Source organism: Triturus cristatus, chromosome 3_2, assembly GCF_964204655.1.
Source record: "Triturus cristatus chromosome 3_2, aTriCri1.1, whole genome shotgun sequence".
Taxonomy (NCBI): domain Eukaryota; kingdom Metazoa; phylum Chordata; class Amphibia; order Caudata; family Salamandridae; genus Triturus; species Triturus cristatus.
This window is the reverse complement of record NC_140584.1, coordinates 1,135,457,342-1,135,478,339: the sequence shown is the minus strand read 5'-3', so window position 1 is coordinate 1,135,478,339 and position 20,998 is coordinate 1,135,457,342. Positions and strand designations below refer to the sequence as shown.

At 50.2% G+C, this 20,998-nt stretch overlaps 1 protein-coding gene across 1 annotated transcript in view; it reads left to right on the top strand.

The window, feature by feature from the left end:
* The window catches only part of LOC146859261 (ICOS ligand-like), a 406,586-nt gene that overhangs the window by 300,673 nt on the left and 84,915 nt on the right, over nucleotides 1–20,998 (top strand). The window contains exon 2 of the mRNA XM_085649952.1: nucleotides 9,499–9,539. Within this exon, the coding sequence (XP_085506078.1) occupies nucleotides 9,499–9,539 (41 nt within the window). The remainder of the gene's footprint in view (nucleotides 1–9,498; nucleotides 9,540–20,998) is intronic.

Below are 20,998 nucleotides of genomic sequence, written 5' to 3'. Positions count from 1 at the left end.
TTGGCGCAGGAGCAGGTTCGAGGCTCGAGAGGCCGTTAGGGCTGGGGCCAAAGCAGTTGTTGTCTTCCTCTTCTTAGCAGCTGCAGGGCAGGTCTTCTTTCTTCTAGCTCTTCTTCGGACCTTGGAATCTGGAATCTGGGGAAGGAAGGTTCTGGGTGCCCCTAAATACTAGATTTAGGGACGTTACAGGTAGGTGAAGGGCAGGGACCAATGGATTCCTGTCCTGGGGTGGGTACACCCCCATCCTGCCTCTCTCCTGTTGGAGGGGGGCAGTAGCCTAGTCCTGATAGGGTAGGGCTTCCCATCTTCAAGATGGCGAGAGCCCGGAGTTGTGCTTCACCTCGCCTCCCCCACCTGAGGGGTGGGGTTGGCAGGCTGGCACATCCCCTGTCCCTATTTGGGGTTTCCGGCCAAGCTTCCAGCCAGAGTGGTGGGTTGCAGTGGCCTGGGGAAGCTCACAGAGGCGGCATGAGGCATGAGGCGGCCTTTGAAGCTTCCCCCTGCCCATCCTGAGGGAGGAGATTTAGCACCTCGCCAAGGATGTGCATTGTTGCAGGCCCAGGAGAGCAGGAGCTCTCCTACCCAGGGGTCCAGCAACATGTCGGTTAGGTTTTAGGGGGCATCTCTAAGATGCCCTCTGGGGTGCTTGGTACATTAAATCCCACACTGGCATCAGTGTGGGTTTAATGTGCTGAGAAGTTTGATACCAAACTTCTCAGTCTTCAGTGTTGCCATTATGGTGCTGTGGAGTTCGTGTTTGACGAGTTCTCAGCACCATGTACTCTTAAATGGCAGCACTGCACTTACAGTGCCCAGGAATGGACCTGGGTACTGTAGGGGCACAGGACTCCTGCTCCTGTGCCCAAACCATTGGCATAGGGCACCCAGCTAGAGGGGTGGCTGATGTATGCCATGGCAGTGTAGGTGATGGGCATGGCACACAGGGATGTGTCCCATGTCGACTCTTTGTTTTGTCTTGCACCCAGACACCCAGCCTGCAAGGGTAGTGTGTGTGTGTAAGATGACAGGGCCTCTAAAGGTGGCACAATGAGTTCTGCAGCCCTTAGAGGCCTTCCCTGGCCACAAGGCCCTTGGTACCTAGGGTACCATTTACCAGGGGCTGACATGTGGCCAGGGTTTGCCAATTTGTGTTTTGTGTTTTTAGGGAAGGAGCATAGGCCCTGGGCACCTGATTGGCAGGAGTCCAGGGTACACTCAGTCAAAGTATATTCAGCAATTCAGCAAAAAGTGGGGGCATACCATTCAAGAAAGATGGCACTTTCTCACACATACATATTACTCCCAGAAGCCTGTAGACATGGTGCCACATTTATAATTGGAAAATACATTAATTTGTTTAAATTTGAGGAATTTAAAGTGAAGAAACATGCTTCATAAAACATTAAGAAGTAATTGGCTTAATTTAAAGTAGTGAAAAACATTAAGACAATGTTTCATAGAAATATTTTTTTTCTTCCCTTTAAGTTTCTCCCATTTAAAAGAAAATGAGTGAATTTTTTAGTTACAAAAATGGCACTGTGTCTATTAGCCACTAGGAGCCAGATGCCTGCTGTTTTTAAATGTGACACTTTGAAAAGAGAGAACATTAAAACGAAGAGGTAACTTAATCATTAAGTTAACCCTTCATTTTAATTTTCTCTAATTTAAAAGCATTCAGACATATTATTTTGTTCTTATCGCTCCACTGTTGAGTTGAGAACTACTTTTATTTAAGAATTAAATACCTCAGGGCTTTAGGTCTGTGCCTCTGTGACTGACATGGGTATTACACCTGACTGAGCACTGCTTATTATCAAGCTTTGCTATGTGCAGCCTGATAATAATGTAAAATAAACATAACCTTTCCTTAACTTTCAAAGGAAAACACATCACTTATCTATTGCAGTTCTTAGTTAAAAATGAACTCAAGGCAGGGAGCTGCTCGGAAGGTTTCTTTGAGCTGCTGGTAGCTGGTGATCGGCTGGTTGGAGACAACTGTGTTAGGCAGTGTAAGTCTGTCTGAGTGACAGCATGTAGGACAGTCTTTACAGAGCTAGTGTGAAGTTAGTTGCGTCTCCGAGAAGGTCTAATTTGGGAAAGTAGGATTTCATTTGCCCTAGAAGAAAGAACTGGTACCAGGCAGTCTGAGGTTTCTTCATGATGTGGATTTTATAAAGAGGTCACTGTCAATGAAGAATCTGGAGTTGAGATGTTGATCTCCTAAATCCATACAGGGTAACTACTTCAGTTTGCTGTATATACTTGGCATCTAGGCTTGGGCAAGCGTGAAGCATGCTTTTAGTCTGTGATGTCCCTGGTTGTTCAGACATTCAAACAGAGCTGCTTTGACTCAGTGTTTCAGTGTATCTCAGTCTTTTTAATGGAAAGGAGGCATCCATGCGGTCCTCCATGTATAGGCTGACTTACTTCAAATGATAATAGTGTCTGTTGAGATCTGTAAGGGACCATTCTCTGCCACTCATACATTAAAAAAATGTAGAGGTCTGCGGAGACCAGAGTGGGAGCTCACACATCCACCTGCCAACTCTGGTAAGACCCACCCCCACCTGGGCTGTTAAGTGCACATTCAAGTTATGAACAACAACATAAGGTCCTAACATAGATTTTGTATAGTAAGCTGGTAGTAGTAGTAGTAGTAGTGGTTTGTTGTTTGTGGTATAACCTGTGACTGCTTTTGTAAGTCTTATGTTTGATCTTCCTACAACACCAACTGGGCTGAGAGGATGTCAGTGGAAGACGTGTCCTACTGCAAATGGATTGACCAGTGACGGTGGGGATGCCAGCCCAAGTAGGCAAGAGCTGTCAACAGAGAGCAATCGTTCTTGACCGTGAAATGTAAAGGCTAACAATGGCCTTGCCAAGTGTTCCAAGGAGGAGACCCTGATGAGACAACAAGGGTGACCTTGTGAATAAACAGTGGCCACAGGTGCGAGAGCGCCTGAGTGAAGTTTGCCACCAAAGGTTATATAGTTATGTACCATGTTACTCATTTGGGGTTGGCACCAGGTGCAAAAAGATTGGTCACAAGTCCTCAAACACTCCAGGGGTCATTTTAAATGTTGGTGTGGGGAGCATCTGGTAGATCGGAGGTACTCCCACTCTAGCAAAGTGGCTGTTCCCATGTCCCATTTAGAGGTGCCGACCCAAAGGTTTCCAATAGCTAACTTTCAGGTGGCTCCATGTCAGAGGTCTTTGATGTGATGCCTGGCCTTCCACAGGCCTACAAGGTGATAGTGACTGTCACCCACCCTTTTTATGGTGGTGTATCCATCACTGGATTTTCCTTTCTAGGGCTGCCATGTGAGGCACTCCTGCTTAGGGAGTTTATTCTTGAAAACAAAAAAGTCTGATGAGCGGGCAAAACAAACATGAACTCCTTGAACTTACCGCCAGGTAAGCTTGGATTTCTAAAAAAAAGGCAAGTAGTCTTTTGTCAGGGGAGTCTTATCTAGTGGCAAAGGGTCTAAATGATCCTGCCACTTTGGGAACCAAATAACATGAATAAAGTGGAATAAACTAACTGAGAATGTCACTATTCTTTTATAGCCCCTGAACTTTTTAATAAGAATAAGTTCATTTTTCATTTGGCAGTCTCTTTTTCTGTGGACCTAAACCACACAAAACCCTACAACAGAAGTAGTACTCTACATAATCTCCTCCCCCTGGAGTTACAGACTGGGGTTCTGGTACATCCAGTGGGGCTGAATTAATGGAGACTACAAGAGGTTCTCCAGAGAAACTGAGGCACTAGCCCCCTGTTCATGCCTCATTTTACTCCATATTTCTCTGTAAGACTCCACCTGCTCTTAACAGCTGGAGTTTCCAGCAGAAACTAGCAGATCCAGTACCAAATATCTCATACTTCTGATGGGGCTGGTAACACAAGTTACCAGTAACATTGGAATTAATTGGACCTCATAATGAGGCCCGAGTGAGAGAATAATTGGAGACCAGTGGAAAGGTAGTGATTCGGACTTTCATAGACGTGCAAAAAATAAGTTTGGCATTCCTAAAGCTGCTGTTCTATTTCTGTCATCACACTTGCTATATATTTTAACACTGATGGAAAATATAATTTAATTATTAAGTTTAACTCTGAATGTAATATTTATTGTTCAGAAAGCAGTGTTATTACCTTAAACAAAATCTCCACTATTCCTATAACTTTCAGTGCCATTTTCTGTCAGCTTTTGTATCCTCTAGCTCTGTCAACCTTACACTACCCTTCCCACCAGCTGTCTCACCAGTCTTCAGATCTGTCAGTCTATTATCTTCCTCTGTCTCGTTTATATCATTTGCCTCAGAACTCTCCCTGGACTCTAATGCTGAGTGCTGCATGGTGGTCTTCTGCATATAACACAGCCCTCTGCTGGAGTATCTGGCTCTAGAGGACCACCACAAAGCACTACTCTGTCCATCTCTTCCTCTGTTGATTGTCTTTATCCTGCGTCCAGGCTATATATCTCATTATGCACCACCTGATAACACCTACTAGGCGGCATTGCACACTCCCTCACTGCATAGTTCTTAAAATTACTTATAGCACACTTTCCTTAGATCTTTCCAAAGCATACCTTTCTTGCCTGAATTTTCTTGAGAGTAGGTTACCCCTTGCCTTATCTTCCATCCCTTCAAATGGCCCAGTGGTTCCATCCATCTATATGTTTTGTATCTTGACCCAGAAGGTGGTGCAATGTGCAACTACCTGTGTGTCACTTTCTTCTGTGGTGTGTTATTCCTGTTGAATCATTCCAGAGAGCAGGCAGCACCATGGCCCTTATTCCATTCCTTCTACTGACTACTGACCAGTTGACTTCAGCAGGTAGATCACCTTGTGATCTTATAATGGGGTAAGGAGAGTGTGATAGGCCAATGTATCCTCTCCTTTTGTCCATGCCAGGGGCGGTCACCATGTGTCTCCCATCTTCCAGGCTTTGTCTCTTGAGTGCTGCCACATACTGACTCTGCCCCCAACAAATTATATCCAAGATTCTTGCGAGTCTCTCGCATTTTTCCATCCCTTGAAGGCAGTCACACTCATCCTCCATCTCCTACCTCCACTTGGAAGGCCCTGCAATGCTATCCACTAATGCTGCCGTTTGGCCTTGTCGGCCTTCTACTACTTACTCAATATATTCCCCCCTTTCTCCTTTTCAGTGGAAGTTGGAACAATACAAGAAGAAAGAGAAAAACCCTTTCCGATGACGCATCCTCATTCACAGCAAATGAATGAAAATGCTTCATTGGCAAATAACCTGTCATATTCCACCTTTGAGATGAATCACCATGCCACCGGATACCACCTCAAATATACACAACTTGTACATGTACTTGATGCAGATGCGCTTGAGCCTACCAACCGGGTTTCTTCAAGTTTGTCCATCAGCCGCAGAGTCCCTCAGGAAGATGCACAAGAAACAAGTTGGCCAAGGTACCACCGTCTCTGCACCCCAGAGCTCATTCGCAGGAAAGGTTTGCTAGTTTAGGAACACCACCTACATGGGCCCCCATCTGAGCTTAGAAAAACTGTTAACAGAAATGGTGCTCAGCATGCATGGTATGCACAAAATTACCATAATGATCTACTCCTGGAAGTTCAACTGTTCATGCACTCCTTAACATCTTGCAACTTATTTATATACCCAAACCAGCTCGCTCTATGCCCTTGCTAAGAGTCTGGTGATTTGGCCTATGAAACGTCATTGTTAGGGTGTGCAAAATTTCAAAATATTCTTCTGTGAAAAATCTGTGAAATGTTCTGAAATTTCATGAAATTTTCTTCACAATTCTGAATTGAAAATTGAAAGAATGAGCATATCTTGCATTCAAAAGTAATGTGATATATCTAATGATTTCTGTCCATCCATGTCTTCTGTGCCTAAAAATTGTGCAAATGTTATGCTAATGATATTCCCAAAATGTTGCACATTTTATATGCAGCATAAAAGATTTGCACATGCCTAGTTAAGGAACACTAGACACCAGTTTGCAAAATCCCAGGCACCTACTCAACTCTTTCCCTCCTAAGTAGATCCTCTCAGGACCTCCTTTTATCTAGCAAAACAAACACGAGGCATGGAAGCTCAGACCAGAATGTTCCTATTGGAGCAAGACCAAGTCTGATTTGCAAACGTGGCTGCTTCCTGTCTGAGGTGGCGGTGAAGTGACCACAAAATGATGGAATGTGAGCAATTGCCAATGGCTAAGATGAAAGTTAGTATCTACCCATCACTTTTGTTTATTAATCTCTCCTTTTTTCAGGGCACAAGTGCAAGGTGGATGTGATTGCATGGCTTCCAGCCTCTACTTGGGAAACCCTTCCACTTTTGCCTGCCAATAGGTACCTGTACACCACTACCAAAGCACATTTGATCTATACCATTTCAATGTGTGCTCACAATAGGCTTTTTAACTCAGCCCCAGTCCTATGGCATCTAGGATGCCTCCAGAATTCTTAATTGTCTGCCCAAGGGACTGTCCAAACTTTACCCAGTGATCACCGGGCATCAAAGGAGAGAGGATGTCTCCTAAAGGTTGACTAGTGTTAAAGTGTCAGCAGGAAAGCAAAGCATCGACACTTTCATGGCGGAGAAAGTTGCCACTTTTGGTCACAAATTTGTATCAATTGCTAGTTGAATAAAACGAACTAGACTCTTAGAGTATGTTTACACAAACATGTATTTGAAGATCAGAAACATGCCTTGAAGTGAGAAGACAAAACACAGAAAGGGGGCCCGGAAATATTAAAGGCCCACGAGTTCACAGTCCCTAAATTTTAATCAGTTCACACAAGGCCTATTGCAACCAAGTCACAAAGAGATATCGCCCTGGGTGGCAAGAGTTCTGTCTCTCTGGCACAGGGGGTAGCCTCCTGTTAGGTGGCATGCTTCCTCATAGGGTTCCTCCTCACACCATAAGACAATTCTATGGCATGAGCTACAACTCTCCCGCAGGAAAGAAGCAATTCAGACTGTCAATCCCATTCTGAGAAAAAGTGTAGGCGAGAAGCAGAGTGCACAGTGAGAAATGTGAGGAAACTAAAACTACTTCTTGGTGGAGCTAAGACTAACTTTATTCATGTCTGAAGGGGATAGGAATAAAAAAAACATATGGGAATTCTTCTACCCTAATCTTAATGCAGGGTAGACATCTTTCAACTGCTACTGTACCCTCTAATGGGTATCTAAGGTTTTCCTCAGGACCAGTTTTCTAGTCACTTAGCACATTGTTGCACAATAGATAAAGACATATGTTACAACCAATGGTCCATATGCTGTGTATGTTCCTCATCTTGACAGGTCTTGTTGTCCTCGACTCTTCAAGATGAGGAACTTACACAGTGCCAAGTCAAGACACAGCCTACATCTCTTGCCAGTAGGCCTCAATTTAAGGCTTTATTGAATATGTAGTTAGGGTAGACAGACAACAATGGATCTTTAAAGCATTAGTCTAATTGTGTTCCACACAATTCTTCCCACACACTAAAATATTGTCTTAGAAATATTAGATGTTGGCTCCCTTACTAAACAGTTTGTGCATCACCCTTTGAAATAATGCTGCTGCAAGTCCAAAAGGCATTCAAGAAAACCTGTAGGTGCACTCTGGAGTAATAAAAAAAATCAATGGCTTAGAGCCTTCTTCCAATTCTATCTGGTGGTAAGGGGACAAGAAGTTGGAAAAACTGTAGCCCTCCTTAAGATTTCTCAAAATCACATTTATATTTGCAATTGGGTGCCATCCACCCGGATGTGCTAGTTTATGTCTCTTAAGCTGTCACATATCCTCAGACCTTCCCAAGTCTTTCAAGCCAAAACAACTGGCACCAGCCTCTCCAAGGCCTCAATTTATTCTTTCTTTGCATAACCTGCCCAATTCATTCTTCAGCTCTGCCCTGATTGGTAATGGGACTGGCTGCCTGACCTTGTGTAGCTAGGGCACAACACTGGCACACATTCTGATCTTGTGCTTAAATCCTTTGAGAAAACCATGTTAATTTGCAAATACTTCCGGAAACCTTTCTTTCACATTCATAACACTTCCCACATTCTGAAATGGCTGGGGTTAAGTGCAATTCCCAATCATCCCAAAGATTTAGAAATTCCTTAATATTACCAAATAGCGATTCGGTAAATAGATAATAACTATTAGGTAATACTACTCCATTTATTCCTATGGGCTTAAAAGATCCATAGGTGCGAATGGTTTTGCATTAGCTAATTTGTGATTACCTAATTGGAAATCGCAAAGCAAGTAATACAAAGCCATGGGTGCCCGGGGACCTAAGGCCTCCTGAAGAACCCCAAAAAACAAAAATTGCACATGTAAAGTACATACATGCCCAATGGGCATGTGTGTGCTTCATGGCACTTTGGAACATGTATTTTTGTGCATTTTTCAGCATTTGCACATGATCACCATCGAAGTCTATGGTTATAGCATTTTCCTAAATGCACAGTTTGCAATTGTTGGTACATGTGCTAAGGGAATCGCAAATTGCGATTCCCTATTTGTATTCGCAATTTTAGGTAATCGCAATTTTTCTGACTCTTAATATACCAGTGCTTCCTGTATCAGTGACTCCACTGGGAGGAAATACCAAGAAGAATAACAGGGAAGGCCACAGAGTGGTGATCAGCACTGTGCTGAAATGAGGACTCCTTTAGAATGTTGTGAAATGGCCCTTTCGCCGCTCACACCACATTGTCGGGCCCTTAACAGGACCCCCCTGCCCCCATGGCGGCAGCTGCAAGTGGTCAACAAGTGGCAGTGCTTGGAGGGGTGGCTGTATGAGGGTACCCGCCCTGTAAAAACAAAGAAAAAAAACACTCCTATTCCATAAAAAACAGAAAAGGAAGGCAGGCTATGAAGGAAGGATAAACAATCACCTCCAGGTTGTGGCCCGCCCACAAAAAAAACAACATGGTGCCCTTGCTGTCTCCTCTCAAGACAGAGGGGAAAGGATGAGAGCAGAATTTAGGAGACATAGCTGTGGCTTCCGTGTGCTTCCCGATAAACTGATAGGAGCATTGTTTGCAGTTCTGTGTTGCAGAATGCTCAGTCCAGGTACATTAGTCTATCCCCCTCCCCCTCTCTCCCCACCCCCCAACCTCTGCATAGACTCCTAACGGTAAAAAGAGGATAAAAGGCAGGCAAACTGACCAGTTGCTCAGGAGATGGGGATCTGGGTTGAGGCTGCCTGGCATACAGGTATGGAGGAGGTTTGGCGCGACTGGTCAAAAATATTAAACTAATAAATGATGCCACGAGGCAGGTGAGGATACAAGATTAATAGGTTAGGATGAATGTGATGACCAATGTTTGTAGATTATTTATTTTTCACTTTCATCTTATTTTGCATCACTGAGGAGGCCATCAACAGAATGAGCATTCTTGATCAGATTGAAATTACTGTTGTGATTAGTTGTATTTTTTGATTCTCTTCCTGGCAGTTGTTACATTTGTCCTCTCTGGTTTCAGGTCTCTGCTTCTGCTGCTGATGCTCTGGCTGATGGAAGCTGGTAAGTTGCATATGCTTGTTCATCACAGATACTCACTTGAAAGCTGATGTTGAGGCCCAGAGACACTTGCTAGGAGATCTTAGGGAGTCCTGCATATGAGGGTGCAGGGTGGTGGTGGAAAGCGTTAAGGGGCTCTGAAATCATAAATGCTTCATGCCTGACACATGCGCACTGCTAAATTGTTTGTACTTAATATCCCAATATTGACCTTTACTGTGGTACTGACATACCTGGCAGGGCCTCAGACTGACTCTGCAGAATGCCAAAATAGGAATAACTCGTCCATTGAAACGCATGGTGAAGCTGACTTCGACCACAGTTGTTGTATCAGATATGTGTCTTTGGAGCAGGGAATGTTCCCTACAATCTAAAATATTAAGGGGCATATTTTCAAAGCGGTGGCTCAATGTAGCGCAGAAAGCAAAGCTGCTGTGCTGCGATGCATCGCCCCTGGAGAATGCAGAACTGCACCAGATCTGCACAAAATGGCGCCGTACTGCGCTTTCCATGCACTGGCACTATTTGGCTGCCTAGCAAAGGCACCACAGTGCTAGAGTGTCTGAGTTGTGGTCAAGGGGTCCCTTCTGCACAAAAACTAACCTTTAAGGCTATTTTCCCTTTGCATGTAGCACACATCCAAAAAGGAGTAACCAGGAAAAATAAAGCTATTTACCCTCCTTACTCCAGCCTCAGACAGGCGCACCGTTATGGCGCAAACCTATGTCTACATCTCTGTAAGTGTGGGTTTGCATAAAAATTCATGGGTGAATGCAAGGAAATACCCATGCATCACCCATGGAAAGCCAATTTGGTCCAAAGTAACTCAAGACAGCACAGTGCGCTCTGTTGTGTTACTTTTTCTTACAAAGCAACGCACATGGACATTTTTTGTGGCTTTTTTAAGTAACAAAAAAGGTTTTACGTCATAACTGCGTCAAAAAAGTTTCACAACCTAGACGCAAAATCTTTGTAAATCTGGCCCTTAGCATGCGGCTTAGAAAGCTGTACTGACCGCGCACAGACTGGATACAGGCCCAGTATCTAAATAATCGATTTTTAAAATGGATCTAAGTGGATCAGGATGGTTTTCATTGACCACAAGTAGCTTTAATTACACAAAAGGATGGAAACCCCTACACTAGGGTGTACCCTTTGCCAAACAAATTGCTTACGTTTTCAATATAATGAGTGCACATTACAACCATAATTGTGTTTGAGTACCACAGCCGCCACACTCCTTTCATTGTGTGAATTTGCACTATTAAATTACTTCATAGTTTCACCAAGTGCAGGCCATTTGTTGTTAGGTCTCGCCTAGCGACGCAGTGCATGCGCTGCACGCCTTGGCGAGACCTATTGTTGTTGGTTTCTCTGCCGAAGGGGGACAGGAGATGTGCACGCGTACGGACAGGAGATGTGCACTCCGTACGCGTGCACATCTCCTGTCCCTGCGCAGGGCTGGCTCACAGTGCCTAATGGTGGGTGTGCTGTAAGCTTAGCCCTGCAACCTCTTGTGCCAGGAGTCTCACGTAAGTTGTGTCTGGTGTCTGGGACTAGTTTAAACAGGATATAGTAGTTTTATTTTTAGAAGTGCCCTGTTTTCAGTTGTAAACGTGTGTTTCAACATATTGAGCCAATATAGGCATTTATTTTGAGGGCTGCCTTGTTTCTAAGCAGACCCTATTTTTGTGAAAGAATTATGGAAAGGGAAGATAGTGGTTTGGCCAGGATCACGTACCTTATTTGTGTAATAGCGAAGCTGGGATTAGAGCTGGAATCTTGTATTGAAGTCCCAAAGTGAAACATTATGGGTTCGGTTCTTAAAACCATTACGCAGGTGAACACACCTGGCTCTTCTATGGAGGTTAATACAAGCGTAGGAATCAGAGTGTAGATTTATAACACTAGTAAAGAGATTTACTTCCATGTATTGTGCGACCAAGGGGCGGGGCGCAGACGTTACGTGGTGGGAATGTTCTGGGACTGGAAGTTTCTCCCCGCCAAGCTTGCTTGTTTGTGGGTGTTCTCGCAATCCGCTCCCTCCTGCGACACTGTCCCAAATGTAATATTGTCCGGGCAGTAGTACGTCTTTAAGGAGGGTGGAAACGGAGAACAGACTCACCCAAAATTGTTTGCGATGCAGGGGAATGGGTTTCTGTAATTGAGAAGGAGTTGCGCATGCGTAAATGTACGTTACCTATATTTGTTTCCAAAAATACCCATATACGCATGTGAGAACGTTGAGATTTACAAATGATTCCACAACTGGCCTCACGAAAGTGTGATTGTCATCATGGTTTCCCAGCAGTACTCCTACAATCCTCTGCCAATTCCAAAATGTTGGAAATTTACTCCTGGGTGATTTTTCTTCAGAATCGACACTATGGGGCCGATCACGATCCGGCAAAAACCGGGTACGAACCGTCGGACGGAGCATATTCTCCGTCCGACGCGTACCCGGTCGTCAAAATATACAAACATGGAATTACGATTCGCACGGGTACACCATTACCGTACGAATCGTAAAAAAGACCGACCGAACAAAAAACACCTACCAATGCGATCCGGGAAAGCGCCGACCTGACGTCGGGACGCACGCAGCCAGCCATTCACGACCCAGGAATCACGATTCGCACCGACGTCACCCCGCACGGTGAATATTTTGCGGCAGCCAAAAACTGCCGGGAAATCAGGACGACGCGAACAAGGACCACCAGTACGCGACGGACAGACGGCGACGCGAACAAGGAGGACCAGTACGTGACGGACACACAGGACGACGCCACCAAGGAGGACCCGTACGCGACAGGACGACGCGATCAAGGAGGACCCGTACGCGACAGGACGACGCGAGCAAGGAGGACCAGTACGCGACGGACAGACATGGACCCGAACCTACGAGTCATCCCTGCCCTCATAGCAGTACACCTCCTCTACAGGTTACGACGCAGACGCCGCAGAAGGTCAGAATAACTAAGGGAGGGGGGAAAGTGGGGTGGGGTGGGGGTGGCACGACCAGGGCAGGCCACAAAACAACCACATGAGTGACACACTACACATGGCCTGGACATACCTGACTCCCATGCCCTGGTCACCACGAGGGGGTGGGGGCGTGTCCTGATAATCCAGCGACCGCCACAACGGAAGTCCGTCACCACGCGAACCGGCAACACAACCAGACAGGTACGTCCCGTACCCACGCCTGAAGAGCGTGGGTACGAGTCGGACCACGCCCACACACGTCACCCCAACAATGGCGGGACGGATCGCACCCACGTGGCAAAGGCCTGGGTACGGGCCGCACAAACATCACATAGCGTGGGGACGGATATGTACGGACCCTACCCCCACCCCGTATGCAAGGAGCGTACCCCCCAGCCCAACAGTGCAAGTACGACCCGTACCCCCACCCGCGGACGTACGGAGCGTACCCCCAGCCCAACAGTGTAAGTACGACCCGTACCCCCACCCGCGTATGCATGGAGCGTACCCCCCATGCCAACAGTGTAAGTACGACTCGAACCCCCACCCACGAATGCAAGGAGCGTACCCCCCAGCCCAACAGTGTAAGTACGACCCGTACCCCCACCCGCGGACGTACGGAGCGTACCCCCAGCCCAACAGTGTAAGTACGACCCGTACCCCCACCCGCGTATGCATGGAGCGTACCCCCCATGCCAACAGTGTAAGTACGACTCGAACCCCCACCCACGAATGCAAGGAGCGTACCCCCCAGCCCAACAGTGTAAGTACGACCCGTACCCCCACCCGCGGACGTACGGAGCGTACCCCCAGCCCAACAGTGTAAGTACGACCCGTACCCCCACCCGCGTATGCATGGAGCGTACCCCCCATGCCAACAGTGTAAGTACGACTCGAACCCCCACCCACGAATGCAAGGAGCGTACCCCCCAGCCCAACAGTGTAAGTACGACCCGTACCCCCACCCGCGGACGTACGGAGCGTACCCCCAGCCCAACAGTGTAAGTACGACCCGTACCCCCACCCGCGTATGCATGGAGCGTACCCCCCATGCCAACAGTGTAAGTACGACTCGAACCCCCACCCACGAATGCAAGGAGCGTACCCCCCAGCCCAACAGTGTAAGTACGACCCGTACCCCCACCCGCGGACGTACGGAGCGTACCCCCAGCCCAACAGTGTAAGTACGACCCGTACCCCCACCCGCGGACGCACGGAGCGTACCCCCAGCCCAACAGTGTAAGTACGACCCGTACCCCCACCCGCGGACGTACGGAGCGTACCCCCAGCCCAACAGTGTAAGTACGACCCGTACCCCCACCCGCGGACGCACGGAGCGTACCCCCAGCCCAACAGTGTAAGTACGACCCGTACCCCCACCCGCGGACGTACGGAGCGTACCCCCAGCCCAACAGTGTAAGTACGACCCGTACCCCCACCCGCGGACGCACGGAGCGTACCCCCAGCCCAACAGTGTAAGTACGACCCGTACCCCCACCCGCGGACGTACGGAGCGTACCCCCAGCCCAACAGTGTAAGTACGACCCGTACCCCCACCCGCGGACGCACGGAGCGTACCCCCAGCCCAACAGTGTAAGTACGACCCGTACCCCCACCCGCGGACGCACGGAGCGTACCCCCAGCCCAACAGTGCAAGTACGACCCGTACCCCCACCCGCGGACGCACGGAGCGTACCCCCAGCCCAACAGTGCAAGTACGACCCGTACCCCCACCCGCGGACGTACGGAGCGTACCCCCACCACACCAGTGTCAGTAGACTCGTACCCTCACCTCTAATGCAGTGTGCGTAACCCCACCGTGTATGTGCCAAGCGCACATATCCAGAAATCGGAGGTGTGTGTGCAGAGTCCACCCAGCAGTGCCCTGAGACAGGAGGGGTGGGTGCCCATCACTCCCAGCAGTGCCCAGAGACAGGAGGGGTGTGTGCAGAGTCCTCCCAGCAGTGCCCTGAGACAGGAGGGGTGGGTGCAGAGTCCTCCCAGCAGTGCCCTGACACAGGAGGGGTGGGTGCCTATCACTCCCAGCAGTGCCCAGAGACAGGAGGGGTGGGTGGTGAGTCCTCCCAGCAGTGCCCAGAGACAGGAGGGGTGGGTGCAGAGTCCTCCCAGCAGTGTCCAGACCCAGGAGGGGTGGGTGGTGAGTCCTCCCAGCAGTGCCCAGAGACAGGAGGGGTGTGTGCAGAGTCCTCCCAGCAGTGTCCAGACCCAGGAGGGGTGGGTGCAGAGTCCTCCCAGCAGTGCCCAGAGACAGGAGGGGTGTGTGCAGAGTCCTTCCAGCAGTGTCCAGACCCAGGAGGGGTGTGTGCAGAGTCCTCCCAGCAGTGTCCAGACCCAGGAGGGGTGGGTGCAGAGTCCTCCCAGCAGTGTCCAGACCCAGGAGGGGTGGGTGGTGAGTCCTCCCAGCAGTGCCCAGAGACAGGAGGGGTGTGTGCAGAGTCCTCCCAGCAGTGTCCAGACCCAGGAGGGGTGGGTGCAGAGTCCTCCCAGCAGTGTCCACACCCAGGAGGGGTGTAACACATGTGTGTGATGCCACAATTACCCACATCCATACTGCCTACAAGGGAACATGTCCCCATGAACTCATGTCAACTGACTCCACACACAAGTACAGTGATCACCAAGGATGCCACGATTGTTGCAGGTGGAGACATGGCCATGCATGCATGGCCAAAGTAGAAGGGCTCCGTCACACACACAGCTCATGTAGACACAGCTCTGCGCTAAACATTGGGAACACCCTGCAGGGAAGAAACTGGGTACACAGAGGAAGGAATACACCCTGGGACAATTGAACCATGCAGTAACTGCTGACATGACCTAAGGAAGTTAGCCAACACCTTGTGATGGCACACAGATCCTAGGGTGGCCCCAAAGAGCAGAACACTACTACAAATCCCACACACCCAAAGCCTTAAACACCACCCAAAACAATGTAGCAGCCCCACCAACACCAATACCACCATAGCAGGAGTGTGATAATGAAAAAAGAAAATAAAGCTTTAATCAGCATGAGCACAATGTCCGTGGATCAACGGCAGTTCAAAGTCAACAAAGGCCATAGGGCAGTCAATTATTCCCAGCTGCATGGGGGACACAGTAGGATGTGTGTCCCCTACCTTGCCTGCACAGTCAAATGCCATCGTCTTCCATACTGGTGAGGGCATCAGGGGAGGGGGAAGCAACAGGCACCGCAGGGACATCAGGGCAAAGGGGCGGCGTTGTGGGTGCAGGGATGGAGGACTCAACCACAGGGGGTGTGTCATGGCCAAAGGCGGAGGCCAGGATGGCACTACACACCTTAGCAAGGTCCTCCAGGGAGTCCCCTGCACCCGAAGTGACCTCAGGCCCCAAGGAGGGGGGGGGTTCAGAGGGATGGGTTGCAGCGCCACCGGGGGAGGGTGGAGACAGGGGGGGAGACTCAACCACCCTGACCGAGGACTTCCTTGACCGCTTGCGTGGTGGCGTAACTGTGGGGCTCAGGGACAGAGCGGCCATGAAGGAGTCCTTGGGGGAGATGTGGCCAGGAGAGCTGAGGGGAGGGGATTTGGAGGGAGTGGATTGTGTGGAATGCGGACTCCCACTCTGGCTGCGTGTCACACGTTTGCCCCCCGACCCAGTGGGTGTGCCTATCTCACCCTGTGTGTGCGTGTCAGGAGGAGTGCGGTGGACCTTCCCTGCTGGTGTGGTGCCTGTGTCTGTTGTGGTGGGTGCATGCCGACGTCTGGGTGTACGTGGGACAGGCATGGAAGTGGGAAGTGTGGATGGGGCAGGGGTAGGTGGGGGGAGGTCGCGCTGCAGGAGACCCGCTGCTGCAGTCAGTGTGGAGTCTAGGGACCTCAGCAAGTTGCGTTGCTCAGCCTGCAAAGAATGAATGCCCTCCAAGAATGCCTCGATGTTGGTGAGGGTTTTCCCGTGGGAATGGAGGACATTCAGGATCGCAGCCTGACCAACCTGCATTTGCCGCTGGATGTCCATGGACTCAGCATTGGCGGCAGCAGTGGAGACAGGGGCAGGGGGTGCGGTGCCTGGCAGGAAGGAGACATGCGGTGACCGGGCACGCTGGGAAGGGACACGAGCAAGTGGGAGGCGGTTGGTGGGAACTGAGGGGGCGGTGGCAGGTGTTGTTCCACTGTCAGCTGCTGGTGCAGCCTCCGCCAACTCTGAGACATCCTCCTCGGACCTGTCAGCTTCGTAGTCTGATGTGCCAGTCGACAGGTCCTCGGCCACACTATCCTCCGCCTCTGTCCCACTCGATGTGCCAGCCCCGATGTCACGGCTGCCACTGGTGCTCGGTCCCTCCGCCTGGTCCGTGTCCATGTCTCCCTCTGTGTCCCCCGACGATGCTGTGGGCAGGGTGGAGAGACAGAAATTAATCAGACACCTGTACACATCTGTCACATGAGTCCAATCTACATAGTCAACATTGCATAGCCTGAAGAGGCAGATCCCTAACATCTGCAAAACAAGGTACCGATGTAGGGCATGAAACACAGTTGGTTGAGCCACCATGCCACTGAAATACCATGGAGAGCATGAGACAATAGCTGATGACAGGAAACGGAGTCTGACATAGCACCCAGGCCCTGGGGACAATCCTGCACTGCCTCTGCACCACACAGCGTTTGTGAAAATACCTATGACCAGGGACAATATCCATGAACTTGAGACACATGCTGCATAGGTAATGCTGCAAACATGCCCAACATAACTCGGTCACTGCACCTTGCGTGTGTGTCCAGTAACATCACACACTGTCCAGACCCAGCAATTAGGAATCAGGATTTGACACATAGGCATTGCCCGCCCCAAGCAACCCCCACACGATGCTAATTGCTGAGACACAGGTGGCACCAACATCTCATAGTCTGGGTGATAAACACAGTGGCAGGCAAAAGGCAAGATTGGACGCAAAACAGCAAAGGTGCGCCTGTACAAATAATGAGGTACCAGTGCCCATCCTCAGATGAGTATAACAAGACACACAGGCACTGGCAACTGTGAGTATGAAGAGGGACAATCAGGTCAGGCTGCACAGTGGACACCTGTACATAATAGCACGTCTATATACATGGTGACAGGGGACAATGGCACAGAGCACAACCTACGCTGTAGACAGTGAGAGTGTCCACGTTGATGATGACACAAACAACACTGAGGATAAGGTGCCCCAGGGGACAGTATTGGGCACGCAACTACATGCTACTGAATGGCTGAATGGGAATGACTGCTACACACGTCACCATCCCTGCACTATGCGTAGCGCACACTCATGCACATCATGTCACAGGCCACTACATAGGACATGCGCGCTGTAAGGCATGACACATGAGAGACCAACTCCCATGTCTGGAGCCAGCATCAGTGCCAACTGACATGGAACCCACATGCAGTGAACTTGACAGTTCACAGGCAAGGTCCCACAACCTGTTACCCACCACCACCACCCATGATGCTACAGTCATTGTTCTCGTGGACAAAGCGCCAGCCTACATTACCTTGTGAAGGAGTGACTACACACAGACCAGGGAACACATTGCAAGGAGGGGAAGGGTGGCAGGGGCGCAGCGCTACACTTGGGCAAACTGGATGGGCACAGCACCTTTAAACCCTGCCAGTGAATTAATGCCACTGAGCCCTTACAAATGCCGGTGACACACAACAAACGCACATGTACCTACCCCCTTCCGCCTGCTGCATCGCCTGTAAGCGCCTCTCCAGGTCTGGAAAGACCACCGGCAGCACACGCCTGTGGAGGTGGGTCAGACGGCGGCGGCCGCGGTTCTTGTGGCTCTCAGGTGAGTCCCCCAGCAGGAGCCGTGCAATCCTCCGCGTCCAGCACCGGATATCCTGCCAGCGTTTCCTCACCTGGGACAGGCTCCGCCTCCGACCATCCACACGCCTCACGGCACTGACGGCGGTCAGCCAGATCTGCTCCTTGGCAGAGGCGCCTACCTGTGAGGAAGTACAAGTGACACCACATCAATACACCAGCCACATGTCACAGAGAGACATATGTGAACATAATAGCTGGTTACTACATGGCATGTAATGCAGCCAACGCATTGCACCTCTGTCATAGGGACATCATCCTCTGGTGAGGGAAAAGGCAGTACGTGCCATAGTGGGTACTCAGGTGGAATGATGGCAATGTCACAATCAATGATCAAGGCTCACACTGTGCATCACACCCACCCCTCCTGTCTCAGGGCACTGCTGGGAGGACTCCACACCCACCCCTCCTGTCTCAGGGCACTGCTGTTAGTGATAGGTCCCCACCCCTCCTGTCTCAGGGCACTGCTGGGAGGACTCCACACCCACCCCTCCTGTCTCAGGGCACTGCTGGGAGGACTCCACACCCACCCCTCCTGTCTCAGGGCACTGCTGGGAGGACTCCACACCCACCCCTCCTGTCTCAGGGCACTGCTGGAAGGACTCCACACCCACCCCTCCTGTCTCAGGGCACTGCTGGAAGGACTCCACACCCACCCCTCCTGTCTCAGGGCACTGCTGGAAGGACTCCACACCCACCCCTCCTGTCTCAGGGCACTGCTGGAAGGACTCCACACCCACCCCTCCTGTCTCAGGGCACTGCTGGGAGGACTCCACACCCACCCCTCCTGTCTCAGGGCACTGCTGGAAGGACTCCACACCCACCCCTCCTGTCTCAGGGCACTGCTGGAAGGACTCCACACCCACCCCTCCTGTCTCAGGGCACTGCTGGAAGGACTCCACACCCACCCCTCCTGTCTCAGGGCACTGCTGGGAGACATCAGGCACCCCCCCCCTGGTACCCCCCCGACAGTACATGGCATGTGTGTCACACCGGGTCACAATGCCTGAAGACACAGTCACAACATAGGGACAGTCTGTGGCAGTGGCCTATGCACTCACCTGATACCCTGGTCGCCCATACAGCATGGGGTACTGTGGGAGGATCACATCCAGCAGAGCCATGTTCTCCTCCAGGGTGAATGGCTGTGTCCTCTCCACAGCCCTTGACATGGTTCCAGGGAATCAGTAGCAGCAGCTTGGTCGACAAATGCAAAGATGTGCAGGCAAGTAATCCCTCATGGGACCTGGCTGCCTTATATGTGGCCTTCTGCCCAGTCTCATGCACAGGAGTACAGAGTGATTGGTCACTCACATTTGCATCCTATGTTTCCACCAATCCCTTCAAACCTAGCAGTCTGTGGGTTCTCTATCGGTTTCATTCTCCTGCATGATGTCAGCCCCACAAACACATTGCAACAAAGTAGAAGAATTCCAACTGACTTCTGCTGTGCACCTTCCAGAACAAAATCGAAATTTGAACCTGGTCGCCATGACAACCAGCATGCATGTAGGCCTTAATACATGTCCCCTATGTAATTAGGAGAATCACACACAGGTACGGTGCGTTTCCGGGCCCTAGGGCACCCCAAATGCATGGCAACGGCCCGTACATGCATGCCTACGTTCAAAATCACTATGGGTCTGCACGCGTATGCGTACACGTAGTGGTACGGACCGTACACACGCATGTACGCTCACTATCACTATGGGTCTGCACGCGTATGCGTACACGTAGTGGTACGGACCGTACAAATGCCTGTACGCTCACTATCACTATGGTTCTGCACGCGTATGCGTACTCGTTGTGGTACGGACCGTACAAATGCCTGTACGCTCACTATCACTATGGGTCTGTGTACCCGTAGTGATAGTGAGCGTACATGCGAGTGTACGGTCCGTACCACTACGTGTACGCATACGCGTGCAGACCCATAGTGATAGTGAGCGTAGATGCGAGTGTACGGTCCGTACCACTACGTGTACGCATACGCGTGCAGACCCGTAGTGATAGTGAGCGTACATGCGAGTGTACGGTCCGTACCACTACGGGTACGCATACGCGTGCAGACCCATAGTGATAGGGCCGTACACTCGCATCTACGCTCTCTATCACTATGGGTCTGCACGCGTATGCGTACCCGTAGTGGTACGGACCGTACACTCGCATCTACGCTCGCCATCACGATGGGTACACATACGGCAGCACTCCCACAGTGATTTGGGAACATGCACAGGCCCTCTCAGCAGCAGTACGGCGGATTTTACACATCACTGTGGTGATAGGCGACACACATGTCGGAATAGGGCGGACATACTTGTCCATGGATGGACATACTTGTCCAGGAATGGACACCAAGGCATCGTCTGTGCATTACCACATGTGTGGGGCACAGGTGTCACAGGCTGTGATGTGGAACATGCCTCCTGAGTGGAGAAGGCACCAGATGTATGATGAGATGTGTACATGTGTACTGTGTGAGGGTGCAATGTGTGCCAGGCATGCCCTTGACTCCTTTGACATGTGTGCATGTGGGACTGCGCACTTGGGATGAGCGTCACTGGCATGGCACGGACACCAACACACGGAAGTGTCCCATGATGCCCGGTACAGGGGTCATGACACA